The 22,562-nt window shown below is 48.7% G+C and overlaps 4 protein-coding genes across 4 annotated transcripts; 1 reads left to right on the top strand and 3 right to left on the bottom strand.

Moving 5' to 3' along the window:
• Nucleotides 1-570: 570 nt before the first annotated feature.
• IAQ61_008165 (uncharacterized protein) lies at nucleotides 571-2,036 on the bottom strand (the record flags this gene model as incomplete). Its single annotated transcript, XM_066097878.1, has 2 exons — nucleotides 571-1,594; nucleotides 1,780-2,036. Coding segments are annotated over 2 exons (1,281 nt in total), but the record flags the coding sequence as incomplete, so codon positions are not given.
• A 478-nt stretch (nucleotides 2,037-2,514) lies between these two features.
• Nucleotides 2,515-7,980, bottom strand: IAQ61_008164 (uncharacterized protein; the record flags this gene model as incomplete). The annotated part of the gene is made up of 1 exon (XM_003840320.1): nucleotides 2,515-7,980. The coding sequence occupies one exon, from the start codon at nucleotides 7,978-7,980 to the stop codon at nucleotides 2,515-2,517; it is 5,466 nt and encodes a 1,821-aa protein (XP_003840368.1).
• Nucleotides 7,981-9,351: 1,371 nt separating this feature from the next.
• IAQ61_008163 (uncharacterized protein) lies at nucleotides 9,352-13,382 on the top strand (the record flags this gene model as incomplete). Its single annotated transcript, XM_003840321.2, has 3 exons — nucleotides 9,352-11,275; nucleotides 11,324-12,268; nucleotides 12,322-13,382. The coding sequence occupies 3 exons, from the start codon at nucleotides 9,352-9,354 to the stop codon at nucleotides 13,380-13,382; spliced, it is 3,930 nt and encodes a 1,309-aa protein (XP_003840369.1).
• A 739-nt stretch (nucleotides 13,383-14,121) lies between these two features.
• Nucleotides 14,122-15,628, bottom strand: IAQ61_008162 (uncharacterized protein; the record flags this gene model as incomplete). The annotated part of the gene is made up of 2 exons (XM_066097877.1): nucleotides 14,122-14,810; nucleotides 15,028-15,628. 2 exons carry the CDS (start codon nucleotides 15,626-15,628, stop codon nucleotides 14,122-14,124), a joined length of 1,290 nt encoding a protein of 429 aa, XP_065952374.1.
• Nucleotides 15,629-22,562: the final 6,934 nt, after the last annotated feature.

Here is a 22,562-nt window from a genome sequence, read left to right as displayed (position 1 = left end):
GGGGCCTGGGGTGTGATGATGATATACAACAGCATGAAACTTCCAAACCCCATTGTCCCTCTACATTAACAACACTCGTATAACGTACCTCTATCCCTCTCCCCACCCATCCCATCTCTTCTCCCCGCAACACCACCACCCCGTAAAAGCCTACACCCACTACCAGCATGCAAGCACACCAGCAAAGTAAACCCCTCGTTCACTCCTCTGCCAAGCCGAGTCGTACAGTGTAGAATCTTGGGAGAAATCGACACTTTTTTTTTGTCTTGAGATGTCCTGGCCCCCCAACGTAATGATGAGGAAAAAGGAGCGAGAGGGGCACATACGCGCGTGAAGAAAGGAGCATACCTCACGGAGAAAACATATGTGTCTCGGCTTTTCCCTGAGCGTGGATGGAGTATTGATGTGTGTAAGGCTCCACTAGGACGGGATGAGATGGTAAGGCTTGAAACCATAGGGAAATAGTGGATTTGCTTCTCTTCTTCTTCTTCTTCTTCTTCTTCTTCTTCTTCTTCTTCTTCTTCTTCTTCTTCTTCTTCTTCTCCCCTCCATCCACCCTCCCCCCAAATCTCAACCCCCCATCTCCCTCTTCCCCAACCACGCCCCCCCAACCCCCCTCCAACAAACCACCGACCTCGCCCCACCCCGCCCAAAAAATTTATACCCATGCTCCTCCGTTCCTACACCCTCTGTACTCTCTTTCGTATCAGCACCTGCATCACCATTATCACCACTACCAGGCTCATCCCGCCAAATCTCCACACCCTCAAAGCCACCCAACTGCGTAGCTAACCGCGCCACACGCAGCGCCTGCGCGAGATCGGCAACCTCGAGGAGTAAGATTTTGGCCTGGAGACGGCGGGCGTGGGTTATGAGGTATGGGTAGAAGGAATCTGCACGAGCATCGTCGTCGTCATTGCTCCCGCTGAGGATTTTCTCGTTTGTGCCTTTATTACCATGGTCGTGTTTGTCGACGTTTTTGCTGGATGCTACGCGAGGAAAATGGCGAGGCGAAGATGAAGAAGAAGGAGAAGAAGAAGGAGAGAAATGATTCCCAGACGCAGACGGCACAAGCGCAATCCTCGGCTCCCAATTCCTCACAGCTTTCATCGTCGTGCTCCAGAAGTGTCGCGGGGAAATATATGGCGGGTTGGAAATCACAATGTCCCAGGTGAGCGGCTGCGAGGTGGATTCCATGGCCAGCGGGAGAGCAAGTACCGGCACGACGTCTGCATCCTCACCACCAACGCTACTGGTACTACCTCTCCTACTGACACGACCACCATTCCCAGAAGAGCACCCCAATACATCAGCCCTAACCAACTCAATCCTACCTCTCCCCGCAAAACCCCCCGCCCTACCCCGCACGCGCCGCAGATTCCAGCGCGCGAGACGTAAAGCGCGGGGACAGATGTCGACGCCCAGGGCGCGGACGTGCACGTCCTGTCGCGACTTACCCAGTTCGTGCTGGAAGAGGAGCGGGATGCAAGCCGAGCCTGTACAGAGATCCAGCAGGCGGAGTTCGCGGGGCAGGGGTTGGGTGGTGTGGAGGAGGAGGTGGGCGAGGTGGCTTGTTGAGGCTGCGGTTTCGGGTCTGTGGGGGTGGGAGGGAAGGGAGTTGGTTAGTTTTTGTTTTTGATGGGTGAGGGATGGATGGTTGATGCGGTTGATGCGGTTTGAATGAATGTAATGGACAGATGGTTTCCAATCTCCCTCCTCTTCATATTTACCATATAACCCCCCCCCCCCAAAAAAAAGAAAAAAACACCTCCTACATACCGTGGAATAAGCACCCCCCTCGCACACGCAATCTCCAACTCCCCAAAGAATTCCGTCCCCAATAGATACTGCAACGGTACTCCCCTCGCTCTTTCTTTGACCAGGCGCTTCAGCAGCAGGGCGACGGCCTGTCCCCGTTTCCCTTCCGGCCCAACCCTCCCCCTCACATACCCCCTCAACCACCCCAACTCCCTCACCGCCGTATCCAAGTCCCGACAAGGAGCAAGAAGGCGGGGCAAAAGCGGAGAAATGGCATAAGCTTTGCGAATGAGGGAGTTTGGGATACGGGGCATTTGTGTTGGTTTTATTGGTTAGGGAGAAGAAGAAGAGGAGGAGGCATGCATGATTTTTTGTTTTGATGTTTGGTGGTGGTTTTGTTCCTAGCGTGCTTGAGAATTGCGTGGGTTGGAACTTTGGATTTTTCATTCTTGCAAAAATTAAAAAACCAAACACAAACAAGGCTTTTTGGGGATCAAGTGAATGGGTGTTGCAATCACATGATATAGATACACAAATATTTGGCAAGATGTTGAGATATCAATGGTGAGATGGTACAAGTTGACAGAATATATTGGATTACATGGTATATTACAGACACCCTTCACTCTTGCCCACCTATTCTGCAGTCAGGGCAGGAGTAACGCCATCAATCCAACATGCCGTCCGTTCAGATCTCTCCGCCCAGCTCAACACCCAAAAACGCCGGTCCTATGTATATACAAATCCTCACATCAATCACGATCCCTGCGCCATGACATCCACATAGCGTCCTCCCTTCTTCTTCTTCGCCCCGGGCCCCTTTCGCGCCTGCGGTGCGCCCAGCAAGTCATCAATGCTACTTGCATTGCTCATGCTCGTGCCAGGCCGCGATGGCGGACCGGATGCGGCTCCAAATGAGGGTCGCGCAAGGGCAGGAGGCTTGGGCGGCCCTTCGACATCGGATCCCATGTCGTGTAATCCTGGCGTCGACGCTCTCGATCCAGGAAGCGCCATACCAGGCGGCATCGACGAACTCCGTTGAGGTTCGGGATTGGAGGTTGGTGGTCGCATTGGGCCACTGGGGGGACCCATGGGTGGTGCTGCACTGCCGGAGGCGCTGCGGGACCCAGCAGGACTGCTACGTGGAGGTGGTGGCGTGGCTGCGGTCTTGGTCTCTGTTGCGCCGCCCTTCTTGTTCACCCACTTTTTGAGTTCGGGGTCGTAGACGAAGCTGTTCTCTTCACCCAGTTTGGCCTTGATGGGCCCAGGTCCTGCAGCGGCGTCCTTCTTGAACCAGCCTCCGAACCAGCCTCCTTTCTTTCCACCACTTTCCTTGTCACGCTGTGCATCTGCTTCGGCGGCCTTACGGAAGGCTTCATCAGCTTTCCTATCAGCTTCGGATTTGCCGCCGCTGATCTTGAGGGCTGAAGCGCGTTTCGCGAGATCATCATCGTCATCATCCATGTCCATGAAGGACTTCTTCTTTGATAATGCCTGCTTTTGCTGATCTTCTCTCTCATCGTCGTCGTCCGGATTGTAGGGCTGGTATGAGGGCGGTTCAAAGGTACTCGAAGGTGGCTCATACCCACTGTAGGACTGTCCATCTGCTGCGGACGCTGGCTCATCGAAGCTTGCTCCAGGTTGGAGGAAATTCTGTCCAGGAGTCGACGCTGACTCTCCTACTGGGGGCGTGGGCATGTAGGGACTGCCGTATGAAGGCTGAGACATGTTATGCTCAGCTCGAAGAGGGGAGTAGGATTGCGCCTTGGCTAGCCCACGAGGGGGGCTTAGTTGGGACTGCGTCGGACTGTATGGACCCAAGCCGGGTGTTGATGGCGAGTAACCCTCAGATACAGTACGCATGCCTGTGCCATCTACAGAGTCTAAAGAAGGTCGACCGCCAGGTTCATAGCGAGATCGGTGTTGTTCTGATGATGTTCTTGGCGCATAGGCGTTCGATGGTGCATATTTTGAGTTTCCGACAGCGGACTGGGCTGGCGCACCGAAGCCAGCATAGGCGGCATAAAGATCTGAATTCGACTGAGAAGGTGTTGGTCCTTGACTGCCACCGGCAATCTTGGCAAACGGCCCAACTTCGCCGCCTCCTTGACTGCTCGTTGCCGCATCCTCTGCGTCACCAGCAATGAAGCTGTTGAACTTGGATAGTAACGAACTGCCAACCTTGTCCATACTAGGCTTTGAAATCCATGATGAGGACCCATCCTTGGGGGACTGTGATAGACGCTTGCTCAAGTCGTCCAGGCTAGCGATGAAGCTTGCACTGTAGTATGGAGAAATTCTCGTCGTCGCTTTCATCGCCGCTGCAATAGCATCACAGTATGATTGTGCCTCTGTCCGGTATCCGTATTCAGCCAACTGATATGCATGTGCAAGTTTGTAATTTTGCAGATGCGGAAGGATATGTGCACCCCCTGGCAACGACAATGACATGGCAAATTCGAACACTTCGGTGAGCAAAATGGGTTCCAGATCAATACCAAGCTCCAACGGGTTTTTCCGATGATCAGCACCAATCAGAACGAGATCGGCCTGGGGATCATCAACACCGCTGATGTTCAATATAGAACGGGCGAAGATGAAGCAGATATGCGCAGCTTCGATACGATCGTACTGCGCAAGAAGCCGACCCAGAGACAGCAGTGCCGCTGCATCGCCCTCGCTACGATTGTTCATGATCAAGGCGACAGTCTGGCGCCATTTTTCCAGGCCCTGCAAGGCATTCTGTGTAGCTCCAGCCCCATCAGCGCTGACCATTTGAAAGCCTGCGCGAGCCGATGCAGGGACAAGTTCGTCGATACAATCTTGATGGTTGCCTGCGAAGACTTCGTACAAAACAGCCAGTGCTTGGTTGCTCTGGCCAATCTTCTTGACTTCCTTGCGCACAAACTCTTGCACAACCTGCTTCCAAATATCTTTGCTCAAGGTGGATGACAAGAGCATGGCGTGACCCCATAGTCGTTGGTCGACCGCGTGCCAAACAGCCTTCTCTCGGTCACCCTTGATGAGCATGTTTTGCAGAGCCTCGACGGCTCTCGGGTCAGTAGGCTCTGCCTGGAGACTGGAAGTATTTGATCGTGGACGTCCAACAATGTCTGCAGCTGTGGAATAAGATGGCTCCACATCCGCTGCATTTGGATCTTCTGGTGCAAGAAGTTTCTTGACCGTAGCTTCCGCAGCACTCCCCTCAAGTCGGCCATCGTGCTCCACGAGGGTAGAAAGTAGTTTCCAAAGAAGTGCTCGGTCTTCCAGACGTTTGATATCGGCCTCGGTCGAGGAGTGTTCCAATGCCGGATCTTTAAGCTGCGCCTCCAAGGACTCGGTCTTGCGTCCCAACCAAGTCAAGATTTCCTTTTTCTTGCTTTTAGACTTGAGCGGTCCAGGGAACTTGGCAATATCCTGTGTCAAGGGCGATAGATCCTTGACGCTCTGTAGTCTAATTTCGCCAGGACTACATTTCATCATCGGTGCTGATGCACCACCCCCGTATCTAGGAACCTGTTTGGGGAAGCTTGTGACTACAGTGCCACCCAGACCCCAAGTGAAGACTGGATGACCTTTCCATCGCTGCAGTGGGTCGTTGGCGCGTTCATCCTCCGGGACTATGCAGTCGTAATCCAAGAAAGCTTGTTGCCGAGGAGGAATAGTATTGATTATGCCAGAAGCAAGAGAATGCATGCTCTGAGTGGTAGTCGGAGGCATGAACCCGTACGCGCTGTTGGAAGGTTCCGAAGCTGACAAAGTTCGAGGGGGCTGCTTGAAGTTCGATGTAGGCGACTGAGTGATGGCGTGTTGTTGTTCTGGTATAGTCGTGGGTGGATAGGTTGGAGCGTAGTTGCCACGCTTCCTCGGCGATCCAGTCGCTGAAGATGGCGAGCTTCGCAGAGGAGGCGTTTCCGACCTTCCCGTAGTGCCCGTAGGGGGTCGGGAGCTCAATCCTGCATCCGCTTCCTCGAGTTCACTGACGTCGCCAAGCGGGCTTTTGAACGGAGGACGAGGTACACCGTCTGCTGATTGTGTAACATAATGAGCAGGAGTGTAGTTGTTCTCGGATGCCTTGTCTTGCTGTTGGGAGGTAGAGTGGAACGCCAGCGGACTAGATGTACGAGGTGCAAAAGGCTGTGAGGGAGTGCGGTGCATATTCGAGTGCGGTTCCGACACATATCGAGCGTGAGTTTGGCCATGAGGTGCCGATTGGGGCGCGGGAGAGTAGCGTGAATTCGGTGCAATGGCATTTGGTGGTGCGGGGGAGTATCGAGGATTGGCAGATGGCAGCGTGGAAGGTGGTACAGGAGAATATCTTGCCGTGGGGGGTGCTTGCGCTGATGGTGGTACCGGGAGGCTGTTGGTTCTTGTAGGTACGGATGGCTGATTTGGGAACATGGGAAGCTGTTCAGGCTGTCTAAGTGGAGGGGCGGTAGGTCCTGAATCAGGATGGAACTCATTGCGTAAACTTGACCATGAAGCTGTGCGTTCCTTTAGAGGAAATTGGGGAGGTGCATGTTGTACTGGAGGCGGAGCAGAATTTTGAGCAGGCGGATGCACAGGTTGTTGAGCAGGGTTGTTCGGCTGTGGTGTATAACGCCCCGATGGCCTTGGTTTGGTCGTCACAGGCAGTTCAGCGAAGAAATCACTCGAAGGGGACTTGGACGGTGGGACGACCTGGTTGGGGACAACAGCTGGCAAGCCTGTCACGGACTGCGTCGAATTGGCGGATGGTGGTGGGGATAGGCTTGCTGCAGACATGTTCGATGCAGGGACAGGCCGAGGTGGTCCTGTGATCGACGACACGCTACTAGTCCGGGGCGGTGGGTGAGCAGGAGTAGCTGTGACGGCGGTTCGTGGCGCTGGTCGTTTTCGAGTCGTGATGATATCATCTGGCAGGTCATAAGGCGAGGCATAACCCCCTTTAGACTTGTCGACGAAACTTTGAGCTGAGCTGGGCATGGGTGGCCGAGGCGGCTGTTGCTGGTAGGCTGTATTTTGACCGAAGCCATTGTACGCCGGTACAGCTGGGCTCCTCTGTTGTGTCTGTGGTATGCTGGCCATCTGTGGACTCTGGGGGGCATATGGGTTCGTTGTCGACGAGGGCTGAGCAGCCTGGGGCGCATATCGGCTTGCACCACTCGATCCTGGGGTAGCAGGCTGCACAGGCTGTGGTACTGCCTCCGAGGTGTCTTCTTCGAGAAAGCCATCGTCGTCACTCAACTCAAACACCGGCGCCTCTGTTGTCTCGGGTAGGAACTCATCGTCTAGATCCAGATCCAGATCCCACTCATCTCTGGTAGTCGAGAAAGTTCCTTGGTCCACCACATGTGCTCCAGGGGTGACATCTTGGTCCTGTGCGGGCTCAACGGTCTGGTTAGCCGCACTTCCAAAGAAGTCCTCTCCTTCTCCTGTGTTGCCCCAATCCATGTCTTCGCCTGCGTTTCCTCCCACATTTGTGTTTCCAATCATGTCGTCCCCGACTGTGGTGCCCACTGCTTCTGCTACCGGTGTCTTGAGGGGAGCCGCGTGTAGTTGCTGGCCAAAGTCAAGGGCCTCGCCTGAATTGCCCCACTCATCTGCTTCGCTATCGGCTACGAGAGGAGCCTGGACATTGTCTGTCATGGCCTCTTCCAAGGCTGATGTCTCACCCTGGTGTTCATAGTGTTCGGCCGGGCGCTCCTCTTCCTCTTCAGAGCTCTCCTCACTGCTCTTCTCATCAGAACCCTCCTCTTCGCTCGATTCGGCCTCCGACTGGTCGTTGATGTCGAGAACAGTGGTGGCAGCGACCAAGGAATCGTCCTGGCTGTTATCGACGGCACCTACTTTCGCAACGGCTGATGGTGGGGGTAGAAAACTTTGGGAGGTTTTGTCGTTATTGGTCTGCGCAGGAGAGTCGTGATTCGCACTGATCTTGTCGCCCAATGTGTCCTTGTTGGGAGGTGCAGGTTGCCGCACCTCTGCTGGAGTTTCGTCCTCTTCGCTTTGCTCGTCACTTTCTTCCTCGCTTTGCTCCTCCCCTGCTTCATCCTCTTCCGACTCTTCCGACTCTTCCGAATCGTCTTCGGTTTCGTCCTCGGAAGATTCAGAAGCCGACTTCGCGGGTGGCTGTGCAATGGGCGCGGGACGGACGTCCTTCTCGCGGCGCAAGGCGGGATTCCATGAGGCGGACCCATGGCTGGCTGCGTCGACCGACTGGGCCGCGGGTTCGCCTGCCATTTTGGCGGGAGGTAAATTACAAGGCAATAAAAAGGGTATCTACAAGTACTGTGGGGCAATCAGTGGTGTTGTGGCGATAGGGTGTGCCGACTGCAGGCTGATCGTATGGGGGCGGGGGTTGTTGGGGCCTGCAATGATTGCGTGTGGACTGGGCGACGGAGCAGGGCGGATGGCCAAGCCGTATGCAGTAGGATTACGAGGGAGAAGGGAGAAAGGAGTATGGGCGATGCAGCTGCTGTGGGAGCAAAGGGGTCTTCGAGTCGTGGTGAGGGAAGTATGGTGTATGTGTGTACATGAGGGTAGCGCATGCTTGATCCCTTTCGGTGCTAAAGACGGGGCGAAAAGAAGACGTAACATACCTTTTACAGGAGAAGCAAAGGCTGGCAAGAGAGGCAGGTTTCCGAGCGTGGAGGAGGCGCACAAGGCAGAAATCAAGAACAGAGTGCAATTCCAGACTGCATTATGCGCAAAGAAAAGAAAAAAAGGGCGGTACGGTGCTATGGTTATGCAATGGTCGGAATGTTGTGAGAGAAGAGAACTGGCCAGTTGTTCCTGGATCGAGCCCTTGGCGCCATTCTCTCTCCACATGGAGAGTCTGGAGAGAGTATAGTCTACTAGTTAACTCGGCTGGTTTGAGGATCACGTTACTTGTCTTGTGCCATCAAAATAGCCAGGATGTAGCAGTGGCAAATCACATGATACTCAAACCACCCGGGCGCATGAGTTAGTCTACTAGAGCACTCTAGTGTAGAACCGAGTTCCAGCGAGGCTAGTCTACTTTTGGGAAGTCTGTCCCTCTGCACAAGCTTGCAAGCCACATAGCACGATTCATAGCGCCACACGCGCGACTCACGCGCCACACACCCTCTCTTTCTCTCTCTCTCTCTCTCTCTCTCTCTCCACTAGTCTCTCCCGCTCTCCCGAGCTATGCCTAGTGACGAGTGACGCGCAAATTGTCGCAGGCTGCCAGCCCAGGCGCAACATGTATATAGTACCTCCCAGTAGCTACTAATAATCCTGCCACGAGCCACGAAACAATCACCGCACAGTCTCGCCCACACACACACACACACACCCCCTTCATCCATCTTCTACCTTCTGCCTACCCTGGCCTGCCCTCTACCCTCGTCATGGCCGTCTGCGCACTCGAGTGAACAGAGTCTCCACTTGTACATGGGAGTATCAAAGTCTATACCACCACCACCATTCCCACAAACTGTCCCCTCCCCTCCCCTCCCCTCCCCCAATCAACTGCCCAGCGCCTGCATTCAGCCTTCACCTACCCCCGAACCGCCGCAGACTCCCGAAAGACACATCCATGAAGTGGTGATAGCCTTTTGCCGTCTACTCTGTGCACTGCACGCATGAGGCATGGCTACCCCACATCAATACCACCAGCCCAATGCTCCAGACTCGGACGACTCGGACCTGGATCTCGCTCTCGAAGAACTGGACCCTCTGGCTGCGACCGCGACCACGACCACGACGGCCTCGACAGCCACCCCAACCCACCGCCAGCCCACCGAACAAAGACGACCCTATCATGACTTGGGCGCAAGGATACCACTGCGAAACCTTAGGGTAGGAAGGTTGCGGGGAAATCGGAGAAAGGAAGAGCCGCAGGAGGAGGAGGACCTGCGAGGCTTGCTAGACGAACACGACACGCCAAAGCGAGATTCCGCTGGCAGTTCTGCACAATCTGCAGACGACGATGCCCCTCTACTACCATCTCATAACATGCGGCTGAGAAATCGCCCGCCTCCTCGCGCTCTCTCTAGGCTAGGCTCCAACATTCGCCTGCCTAGCTTTCTCTCTCGTAACCACAATTCGGCCATACAGCTGGGCGAGCAAGGAGCAGAGTCAGATGCAGACGAGGAACACGACCCGACTACGCAGAGGACGATCGCTGTCGGCCAGCCTCAGTCCTCCAAGTTTCCCGCCAACGCTGTCTCCAACGCAAAATACACACCATGGAGTTTTCTCCCACGAACCCTGTACAATGAGTTCTCCTTCTTCATCAACATGTACTTCTTGCTTGTCGCTCTTTCCCAACTTATACCCGCCTTGCGACTCGGCTACCTTTCAACCTACATTGCACCTTTGGCCTTTGTCTTGACCATCACGTTGAGCAAGGAAGCCTTGGACGATATCGCGCGACGGCGGAGAGATGCAGAGGCCAATTCCGAAGGCTACACGGTACTGATGTTTGAGGAGAACGGGGCTGGCAACGGCATGGCGCCAGGGAAAAGCTCGCAGAAGAAACGACGGCTAAGAAAGTCGTGGAAAGAGGGAGGTCGTCTAGCAGACATGGACCAGGAGGAGCAACGGCTATCTACCAAAGGTCTCGCGACGTGCACTTATTGGGAAGTCGTTAAGCCTTCGAGGAATTTAAAAGTGGGCGATGTGGTCAAGCTTGGTAAAGATCAGCGAGTACCTGCGGATATGGTCCTTCTGAAGACATATGCTACCGAGAACAGTACTGCGGTTCTGGAGCCTGTGAGCCCCAAAAGATCGCCTCTGATAGACCAAGATTCGACAGGCGATGAAGAGCCAGCCAAAGTCGAGGCTACCTTGGCTTCAGGAACCTCTGGCGAAGCCTTCATACGGACAGACCAACTGGATGGCGAGACCGATTGGAAGCTGCGCCTGACATCGCCTCTTACACAAAACCTAGATGTTGGAGAATACACCCGGCTCCGTGTGGTCGCTGGCAAACCTGACCGAAAGGTCAACGAGTTCTACGGAACCGTGGAGCTACCTCCCAGGACCCAACGCCACTACGATCCACATGAGGATGAACGGCCCTCTTCGTCAGACGAGAGTCAGTCAGCGCCTCTCAATATCGACAACACCATTTGGGCAAACACCGTGGTAGCCTCGAGTTGTAGTCTACTTGCCGTTGTCGTCTATACCGGTCCGCAAACTCGGCAAGCTCTTTCTACCTCACCTTCACGATCCAAGACAGGCTTACTGGAGCTGGAAATCAACTCGTTGACAAAGTGGCTGTGCATCTTTACACTATCACTCTCCTTCATCCTGGTGGCAGTGGCCAAGTTTCGGGTCATCGATGGCCGGCCGTGGTATGTTTCCATGATGAGATTTCTCATCCTGTTCTCAACCATCGTTCCCGTCGGTCTGCGTGTCAATCTGGACATGGGCAAGTCTGTCTATGCGTGGTTGATTGAGCATGATCAAAGCATTGCAGGGACGGTGGTCCGGACGAGTACGATACCCGAAGACCTAGGTCGTATCGAGTATCTTCTAAGTGACAAGACGGGCACTCTTACTCAAAATGGTTTGTACAATACATGTCTACAGGTGCGCATGACTGACTAGCCCCCAGAGATGGTCATGAAGAAGATACATGTCGGAACGGTATCCTACGCCAACGAGGCCATGGATGAAGTCTCATCCTATGTGCGCCAGTGCTTTACTGTTCCTGCGGGAGAGACTCCCACCATGGTCACTCCATCTTCCGCATATACCGCTCCATTGACCTCGGCTACTCGTACACGACGGGAGATTGGGTCTCGTGTGCGTGATGTTGTGCTAGCACTAGCATTGTGTCACAACGTCACCCCTACTATTGAAGAGGAGAATGGCGAATCCATCACCACGTACCAAGCATCCTCCCCGGATGAGATTGCCATTGTACGCTGGACTGAGGCTGTTGGCCTCAAACTTCTTTCCCGCGATCGGGAATCCATGACTCTACAGTCATGCGAGAGTGGCAATGCAGTCGTCAAGGTGCGCATACTCACCGTCTTCCCCTTCACATCAGAGGGGAAACGCATGGGCATCGTCGTGAAGTTTTACCACGGACCAGAATCCTCTCCGTCTGAAGATGACGGCGAGATTTGGTTCTATCAGAAGGGCGCCGACACCGTCATGACGGCCATTGTTGCTGCCAATGACTGGCTAGACGAAGAAACTGCAAACATGGCGCGCGAAGGTCTTCGAACACTGGTCGTGGGTCGCAAGAAGCTGTCTGCGCAGGCTTACCAGGACTTCTCGATCAAGCATGCGCAGGCTTCGCTAGCTCTCAACAACCGTGATAGCGCCGTCGCCAATGTTGTCAAGGAGTACCTCGAGCACGATCTAGAGCTCCTTGGTGTCACAGGCGTTGAAGACAAGCTCCAAAAAGACGTCAAGCCTTCTTTGGAACTCCTCCGCAATGCAGGAATCAAGATCTGGATGCTGACTGGCGACAAAGTCGAAACCGCACGCTGTGTTGCCGTCAGCTCGAAATTAGTAGCACGAGGCCAATACGTGCACACCATTGCAAAGTGTTAGTCCCTGCTTTGACCCTTCCCACTTGCAATACTAAATAAGACGTCACAGTGAAGCGCAAAGATCTCGCCCATTCCTCTCTGGACTTCCTCCGCGGCAAAACCGATGCCTGCCTCCTCATCGACGGCGAGTCCCTCGCCCTCATGCTAACCCACTACCGGCAAGAATTCATCTCCATTGCCGTGCAACTCCCCACTGTCGTCGCCTGCCGCTGCTCGCCCACGCAAAAAGCCGACGTCGCGCGCCTGATCCGCTCCTACACGCAGAAACGGGTGTGCTGCATCGGCGATGGCGGCAACGACGTGTCCATGATCCAAGCCGCCGACGTGGGCGTCGGCATCGTGGGCAAAGAAGGCCGGCAAGCCAGTCTCGCCGCCGACTTCTCGATTGAGCAATTCTGCCACCTGGTCAAGCTGCTGGTCTGGCACGGCCGCAACAGCTACAAGCGCAGCGCCAAACTGAGCCAATTTGTCATTCACCGCGGCCTCATCATATCCATTTGCCAGACGGTCTACAGCATCGCGTCGTCGTTTGAACCCAACCCGCTGTACAAGGACTTCCTGCTCGTCGGCTACTCCACAATCTACACAATGGCCCCCGTCTTTTCCCTCGTCCTCGACCGCGACGTCGACGAGAGCATGGCCAATCTCTACCCAGAACTCTACGCCGAGCTCAAGACGGGTCGCAGCCTCAGCTACAAGACCTTCTTCGTCTGGGTCGCCGTCTCCCTCTACCAGGGCTCCATCATCCAAGGGCTGTCCCAGCTCCTCATCGGCGTAGGCTCTAGCTCCGCCACGCCGAGCGACCCGCTCTTCCTCCGCATGGTCAGCGTTTCCTTCTCGGTGCTGATTGTCAACGAGCTCGTCATGGTGGCCATGGAGGTTACGACGTGGCATTGGATCATGGTGGCCAGTCTGCTTGGTACTGCGGCCTTGTATTTCGGCTCCGTCCCCTTTCTCGACGGCTATTTTGATCTCCCGTTTGTGGCGAGCTTGCCGTTTTGGTGGAAGGCGGGGCTGATTGCGGGGGTCAGTCTGTTGCCCCCGTATGCGGTGAAGATTGTGAGGAGGAGGTGGCGGCCGCCGAGTTATCGCAAGGTTAGGGCTGTTTAGGGGGGTTGTGGGTGGGGTGGCGGATGGGTGTGTTGGAGAGGAAGAAGAGGGGAGATTGTTTGATTGCAAGCGTATCCCATGGCGTGTGTAAATTCTATGACATTTCCTATCCTTTCCCATTCCATCCCCTCCCAAGCTGGAATTGATGGGAACTGAAAACTAAACACAAATGTGCTGCTGCGTTTGACCAAGAGTATGGCTATGGTTATGGGATACCGTCGTTTAGCGTACAGCCTATACTCAAACTGTACAACACTGAAGAGGAATTCCTCACGCCATCGCACCCGTTTGATCTTTCTGACCACAGACACGGATGAAACGGCGATTCGTACCTCGTGCATTCATTGCTTGATCCTGTTGCCCTTGACCTCCTCACCGCCTGGACGCCTGATATACAGAATACAGTCAGAGATGGGGGTGGGATATCTTCTATGCGAATGCGAAACGCGCTTGTTTTTGGAAATTGGGGAAAGGGGAGAGGGAGAGGGAAAGAGGGAAGGAGAGGAGGAGAGGAGGAGGGGGATGGAGAAGGAGAGGAGGAGAGGAGGAGGGGGATGGAGAAGGAGAGGAGGAGAGGAGGAGGGGGATGGAGAAGGAGAGGAGGAGAGGAGGAGGGGGATGGAGAAGGAGAGGCAGGGGGAGGAGCAGAGAGGTTGGGGGTTTCAAGGGGGAGGGGATGTGCTTTGCCGTCGAGGTCAGCATGATACGAGGGGACTGCAAACACAATCCAACCCAGGCCTTACTCGACATCCATCGCATCTGCATCCACAACCCCAAGCACACCGACCCCATGCCCATCCCCGGCAACCCCAACACCCCCCCGCGCCACGCCCAAACCCCGCAACTCCTCAACCTGTTTCCGCAACAGCTCAATCTCCTTTTCCTGCGCCCTCATCTTCTCCAACGCCATCTCAATCAACCGCGCCTTATTCACCGTCTGCTTGTCGCCCGCCGCGCCCGGCACGCTCAAACTGCGTTTGCGCGCGGTTTTGCGTCTCGATTGCTTTTCGCCGCGCGTGGGTGTCGCTCCAGCTCCAGCACCCGGTCCGGCACGACCAGACCCAGACCCAGAACCCGCAAACGCATCATCCCCGTCCTCGGCCTCCCCTTCCCCCTCCTCTTCCTCTCCAACCCCATCAACCCCCTCCCCCCCCTTGCCCCCACGCATAACCACAAAACACGTAGTCCCACTCCCAAACGTGACCTCGCCATCGAGCAAGAACTCTGCGAGATCGACCATTGCGGTCTTCATGCGATCGCGACGGGCCTGTTCGGCGGCGCGGTGGGTGGCGCGTTTCATCATGACGCCCGTGGCCATGGCGGTGCTGAAGTGTAGACCCATTTCTAGGTGTTGGCCCGTGGAGATGAGCTCGTAGTTTGATTTGGAGGCGAGGAGGTCGGCTTGGGGGGTTTTTACGCCGCCGGCGACTGGAGGTGGGCGGGGGGGTTAGTTTGGGTGTGGTGAGTGGGGGGGGGGATGGAGAGGGAGAGAAGGGGAGAGGGTTCATGGGAGGGGAAGAGGGTGGATTGGTGGAGTGGACAAGTGTGAATGGGAAGAGAGAATCTTGATAGTTCGACTTCACAAGATGATAAAAAAAGACAAACAAGTACTGTAAAAAACCACGCCTATAACAAAGTCACATACCGTTCGTCTCAGCCGGCGCAATCGAGCTCTTCCGTCTCGCAATCGGGACTTTCTTCGAGGGTGCCGAGGAGGCGTGGGAAATGGTGGACATGGTGCTCGCGGTGTCTGCTGCCAGTGACGGCGACCGAAGCGACGCAGATGTGGATGGCGCAGAGGGGCGGATGGGGTGGATTGGGAGTTGCATGGGTTGTTGGTTCTGCGGTTGGTGTTGGGACGGTGGAGGTGGAGGTTGGAGTGGAGGTGGTTGTGGGGGACGGTGTGTACTGGGTATTTGCCCTGAGGTTTGGGGCGGACCATGATGGTGATGTTGGAGTTGTTGTTGCTGTTGTTGTTGCTGTTGTTGTTGCTGTTGTTGTTGCTGTTGTTGTTGCTGTTGTTGTTGCTGTTGTTGTTGATGTTGTTGTTGATGTTGTTGTTGATGTTGTTGTTGATGTTGTTGATGTTGTTGCTGTTGCTGTTGTTGCTGCACACTCTCCCTCACAGGACTATATCTCCTCCTCTTCTTGAATATCTGCGGCCACGTCCTACTCAACGGCCCCCGATGTCCCGACTCATGTCTATCGTGATCGGGCGCAAATTGGGGCTGAGTATAAGAATGCATGCTTCCATCCAACAAGCCAACCGTATCCGCGCTCTTGCCCAAAAACCCGCCCAACAAAAGAAGAAGAAGAAGAAGAAGAAGAAGTACAAATAAAACCCACCAGCGTTGCAAAGACGTCGTCTGGAAATTATTCCCTCTCTCCAACCGAGCAGCCACCACCAACAAGGGTATGTCAGTATGTAGCCGACTTGGCCGTCCAAATCACCAGACTCCTGCAGCCGCGTGAGGCGGCCAACAAACAAACAAGCAAACCACAGCACAACACCGCACACCACACCACAGCGCCAGCTCGAGCGTACGGGGACGGGACGGTACGGTGCAGAGCCAACACCAGGATAAGGCGGGGCCCCAAAGGAGTACTTCCGAACAGCAACACACTCCCAAACCCCGCACGGCCACACACGCCGCAAGATTCGGTAGAAAAGAAAAAGAGGAGAAGAACTTGGCTTGGATCACTGTAGTCGCAGTCGTAGTCGTAGTCGCAGTCGTAGTCGTAGTCGTAGTCGCAAGTAAGCTCCTCTATTCCCAACAACAACAACAGCACCAATCCCCCACAAAAAAAAAACTCCCCCTGGCTTGCAGCAGCGCCAGCAGACAGGAATGCACGTCGCTGTGTGTTGCAGCGGGTATGGCGCGTTGCAGCGCAAGTTTTATTTTTCTTTGATTCGCTGGGGTTGGGCGGGTGGTGGTAGGGCAGGATGGTGGGGAGGTTGACTTTGGATCGGATCGAAGTCGCGAGTGGCGCGGCGTCGAATGGGGATGGGGATCTGGGAGCGGGCGAGCAAGTCGGGTCAAGGTCAAGGTCAAGGTCAAGGTCAAGGTCAAAGTCCAGGTCAAGGTCAAGGTCAAGAGAAGAGAGCGTGGACGTTGCGGCGGGGGATTTGGATCGGATCCTGACCCATGCTCTCTCCTTCTCCCTCTGTCTCTCCTTCTCTCCGCGCGTGTGTGTACCGGTATAGATACAAAAGTAAAATCCCCCCCCCCCCCAAAGAAAAAAAAGTAAATACCAACGATCAAGACGAGCGAGCCGTGTGTCTCGAATGCGCAATTCCATTCAATCCTCCACTCCGCTCTGCTCCGCTTCGCCCATGTTGACGTCAGCGTCCGAGCAAAGCAAAGCAAAACAAAGCAAAACAAGGTACAAAGAACTCTCCCAACTCCCCTTGACAAGCAAACACCCACCTACCCAGGTACCTACACACCATACCTACTCTACACCACCAAACACACCGTCTACCAAATCCCACACCCTCTCTCTCTCCACCACCAAACACACCGTCTACCAAATCCCACACCCTCTCTCTCTCCACCACCAAACAAGACAACCCATCACCCACCCCTCCAAAACAGCCCCCTGCACTCCAAACTCTCGGGCCAGCCTCTCACACCCAACCACACGCCCACGTTTTCGCCACGGACAACGTCTGTCCGGCCCCCACGGCCCACGGCCCACAGGGGTTGCGTTGCGTTGGCGTTGAAGTTGCTTGGGACTGGGGTGGGGGCACTGGACGGGGGGGTAAGGAATCCCTGCGGCTCGCGCGGGCGTATTGTACTGGTGGGTACGGGTACTCCAATGTAGTCGTAGGGTATGGCGTCCGACGGCCGATACAACCACAACCACACACTTCTAGCCCCGGCCTCTCCCACACGCCAGCCCAGCCTGTTATTTCTATATCAGCCATAGTGCTTACCTTGTATGAGGTGGTGACTGCCTACCACCATTGGCGACTCCCCTATCCCGGGTTGTCCGGGAGACACCTATTTAGGACTAGTGAAGGTATCTATATCTAGCCACCTTAGCTTCCACGTCTATAGATTCTTTAATTAATACTTTTATTATATTAGGTTATAAGCCTAGCTTATCTACTAGTATACTTAGCTTTATTTACTAGTACCTGCTTATATTAATTACTCTTTATTAGCTTCTACTACTTTAGCTACTATATTACTATAATACTATACTACTAATATAGCTTCTTACCTAAATCTATTTAGCTTATTACCTATATACTCTAGCTCTTTAGGATTAGCTTTACTAAAGGTTATAGCTATCCTATACCTAGAGCTTCCTCTAATAACCCCTCTCCTATAGTCTATACCCTTATTACCCCCTAGGCACACTATAGCTACTAAACCTATATTTAACTTTTACCTAGACCCTTCCTTATTACTTAAGCTAGGTTCCTAGGGTAAGAACTACCTAGAATAGAGGTTAGCCTAGACTATAGTATTTAGATATATAGGTATCTAGCCTATCCTATTAGGGAAGAAGTTAAGACTACTACTTCCTTTAGAAGCTAAGGAATAGGATAAGGCTAATAATAAAGTATTAATAATACTCCTATCCTCTATTTATAATAATTTAATAATAAGTATTACTAGCTATAATACCTCTTTATAAATATAGAAATATCTTATAAATAGGTTTAATAGAGATATAGGTAATATATCTATCTTACTCTTTTAGTTATTAATAAACCTTTGCTACTATAATAGAGATAACCTTAGAATCTATCTTAATAAGTTTTATTAATAATATACACGTATAGCAAAGTAATACACTATATCTACCTAACTAGTAGCTATAGCTATATAGGCTATGTTTAAATCTAATTAAGTTAAAGGTTCCTTCTTTCTTGCTACCTTGCCTAAGATAATAGACAACGTTATAGATAACCTCTTTACTAGGAATATTACTATATTCTAGGATATTAAACCTAAGATCCTAGATATCTTAGAAAAGCACTCCCTAGATATTAACTCTTTAGCTATATACGCAGCTAGATAATTAGTATACAAAAGGCTATTATACTTATTAAGTAAGCTACTAGACGCTAATGCTACTAAGTTAATATATACTTAGTGCTAGAAATATAACTTGCCCTGTATAGGTTACCTCTACCCTATATATGCCGCTCTTAAGAAGCATAAGGAGAAGGCCTAGACTAAGGATAAGATATCCTAGCCTACTAAATATTAGAAGGCATATAATACTACTACTAATAATACTAATAATTTAGATAATAATAGCTTAACTATAGTTATTAGCTACACTATTTATTATATTAATCTTATAGAGTCCTAACTATTATCCCTACTATTAATAATAAACGTAAATAGTAAACACCTAAGAAAATTAGTAAGTACTTATACTACTATTAAAAAACTAACTATTACTAACCTACCTATATAGCTATTTAACACTAGTGCCTTAAAGTATATATTAGGTAGTGCAGATAACTTTATATTCCTTATCCCTAGAATAGGTATAATTACTATTACTAGCAGCATTAAATTACCTATATAAGGTAGCAGGATAGTTAGATTATAATATAGACTCCCTAATAGATCTACTAAGGTAGCTAAACTAATAAACACGCTTTATAGCACTAAACTTTTTAGTACTTAGCTATTCTTATAGACGTATATTTACTACCTAGATTTTAAGCTCTATACTAAAAAGAATAACCTCTACCTATTATAATATAGTATATACACACTATAGGCTAGATATATTAATAGTCTTATTTAAATATAGATAGAAGCTCTACTATATCTACTAATAAATACGCTATTTATAAGCATATCCTTCTATATTAAGCCTCTAATAGTAACTTCTTATATAGTACTAAGCCCTTTACTAATATTTACCTCCTAATCTCTAATATATAGTTATATATTTATAATATAGATAATAGGGATAGTAGTAGTAATAAAGGTAAAGGATATATAATTTAGGTTATATTAGGAATTCTATAAGGCTATAGAACACCTAAATATACTAAACCTATTATAGGTATTTACTAATAGTAAATTAGTACTACCTTAACTAGAAAACTTTTTATATATAATATACTAATAATCTAAATCTATATATTAAGTACTATCTTCTAGGGAATCCCTAATTACTAAGCTACTTAAACTTATTTATTCTAACTTGTCTAGGAAGATACCTACTAAAAGTATTAGTAGTTCCTAGTACTATATCTCCTTTATAGATAACTATATAAGATATTTATAGATTTATTTCCTAAAGCTTAAGGTAGATACCTTATAAGCTATTAAGGACTTTATTACCTATACTAATACCTAATTCTAACCTAAAGGCTCTAACTTATAATTATTAGTTATTAAAAGGTTTAAATTAGATAATAGAGGGGAATATATTAGCTAAGACCTATAGAAGTTTTTTAAATACCTTAGAATTATTTATTAGCTAGTGCTACCTTATTACTATAAGATAAATAGAATTCCTAAGTAATTTAATCGCTCTATTTTCTAAATTACTAGAACTATAATCCCTTTAGATAACCTTTTATTCCTATAGGCTAAAGCTATAGTCCTAGCAAACTTTATTAAAAATATTACGCTATACTCTATAGATAAGCTACTTTACTCCCTATATAAATAGCTCTTTAGGAAGAGGCCCTCTATTTAACATCTATATTTATTTAGTATCTATGCTTATATATATATTCCTATAGAGGCCTAAAAACCTAGTATAAAACTCCTATACCACGCTAAGTAATATATCTTTATTAGGTATAGCTAGAGCACTTAGATAAGCTATCTCTATATACTAGAACGCGCTATTATTATAGAGTTATAGGACGTGTTATTTACCCTATTTATTCTAAAGCCCTAGAACTTCTACCCTATCCTAGAGGATAGGATTTATAGTGCTAGGGAATATCCCTTCTAGAATAAAAATATTATAGTACTATAGCTAAAGGAATTACTATCTATATTACCTCCTATTAAAATTCTTAATAAGATAATAGGGGGATAGGATAATATTTTAACTACTCCCTAAACTCTAGGTCTAAGATTAAGAGTAACTAATATATTTAATAACCTTCTTAGCACTCTAGAATATATCTCTACACTACTATAATATAAGATATAGATAGGTAGCCCTACTCCTTGCCCTAGGAAGAATATTAACTATAAGAGTTAGAAGAACCTATAGCCTTAGGATATATTACTATAGACCCTAATAGCAATTATATATATTAGCTACTAGACTAAAAAGCTATTATAATACTAAGGCTATAATATAATAGTAGGCGTATTCTTAACTACCCTAAATAAGGATACTATAGCTAATATATCTATCTTCTCTATAGCATTTACTATATTATAGTATATAGTTAATACCCTATAAATATATATAGAGGTAGTTAGCCTATTATTTACTCTCCTATAGTAGCTAGCTATAGATAAGGAAATTACTAACTATAAAGATAATAGTATATAGGAGATTATACTACCCTACTAGATACCTTAAGGTATAAAGCTTATAGGTACTAGGTAGGTATTTAATATAAAGCAAAATAAGTTAGGTAAAATTATTAAGAGAAAAGCTAGACTAGTAGTATAAGGATTTTTATAGAGGCTAGGATTTAACTATAATAATATATATTTACTAGTAGTTAGATATAATAGCCTTTATATCCTACTACTACTCTCTATTATCTATAGCTAGAAACTTTGCTAGGTTAATTTTAACGCTGCCTACCTTAATAGGTATCTTAAACACAAGATCTATTACTAACTACTACTAGGACTCTAAGTCCTAGATAAAGCTACACTTTATCTCTATAAAACTCTATATAGTCTTAAGTAATCTAGTAGAGAATAGTATATAGTACTATTAGAATAGCTAAAGAGTTAGGGCTTTATATAATCTAACTTTAACCCCTATATATTTATTTTAGAGTACCTAGTATTAGGGATCTATATAGATAATATCCTTATAGCTAGAATAAATATATAGATTTAGTCTATACTTACCCTTACTACTACTAGATTTTAATTTTACGATATAGGTAAACCTAAGATACTTATAGGTTTAGAAATAGATATTTATCTAAATAGTTAAAGTATTTAACTTTATTAGAGGATATATATTAAAGTAGTACTTTAGTAATATAATATAGTAAACTATAATAGCTAATATACGCCTATTAACCTAAGTTTATTCCTACTATAAACTCTATCTTATATCCTAGTTAATAAGGATAGATAGAAGAAATTCTAATCTATTATTAGTTCTATTAACTTTATAGTAGTTATAAGTTAACTAGATCTAGTATACACTATTAGGCTTCTTAGATCCTATAATATAAACCCTTTAGAGTTACACTTAAAATTAGCGTTTTAGGTATTATAATATATCTAGGTAATATCTAACTATTACCTTAATATTACTATCTATCTAACCTACTAAAACCTAGCTATAATAATAATATATTCTAACGCCTTATATATATCTAATCTAGATACTAGTAAATCCTTCTCTAGCTATATTCTAAAGATTAATAGCTCTATTATCTCCTAGTCCTCTAAGAGATAGAGCTATATAGCTAAAAGTACCTATAAGGTAGAATATATAGCCACGTTATATACTACTTCCTACCTTATCTAGGCTTACTATACTATTTCTAAACTCCTAGATACCCTAATATACTATCTATTAGTTAATAATAAACTAGCTATATTACTTATTTAAGATTAGAAACTTATATTATAATCTAAATATATCTACGTTTATTACTACTTTATCTAAGAGTAATACCTAGCTAATAATTATACTATCTAATATATTATATTAGTAGAGAACCTAGCTAATATATATACTAAAGCACTACTACGTCTAATGCTAGAGAAACTTAATTAGTTTATCTTAGAGCTTACTATCTAATATAGATATTTTCTTTATATATTTATAATTACTATAGATTTAGGGGACTATTATTTCTATATTAGCTATAGTGCTTACCTTGTATAAGGTGGTGACTGCCTACCACTATTAGCGACTCCCCTATCCCGGGTTGTCCGGGAGACACCTATTTGGGACTAGTGAAGGTATCTATATCTAGCCACCTTGGCTTCCACGTCTATAGATTCTTCAATCAATACTTTCATCACATCA

The sequence above is a fragment of the Plenodomus lingam genome (assembly GCF_022343315.1).
Source record: "Plenodomus lingam strain CAN1 chromosome Unknown contig_3, whole genome shotgun sequence".
Classification (NCBI taxonomy): domain Eukaryota; kingdom Fungi; phylum Ascomycota; class Dothideomycetes; order Pleosporales; family Leptosphaeriaceae; genus Plenodomus; species Plenodomus lingam.
Note: the sequence above shows the minus strand (reverse complement) of the source record. Positions and strands in the feature narration are given on the sequence as shown.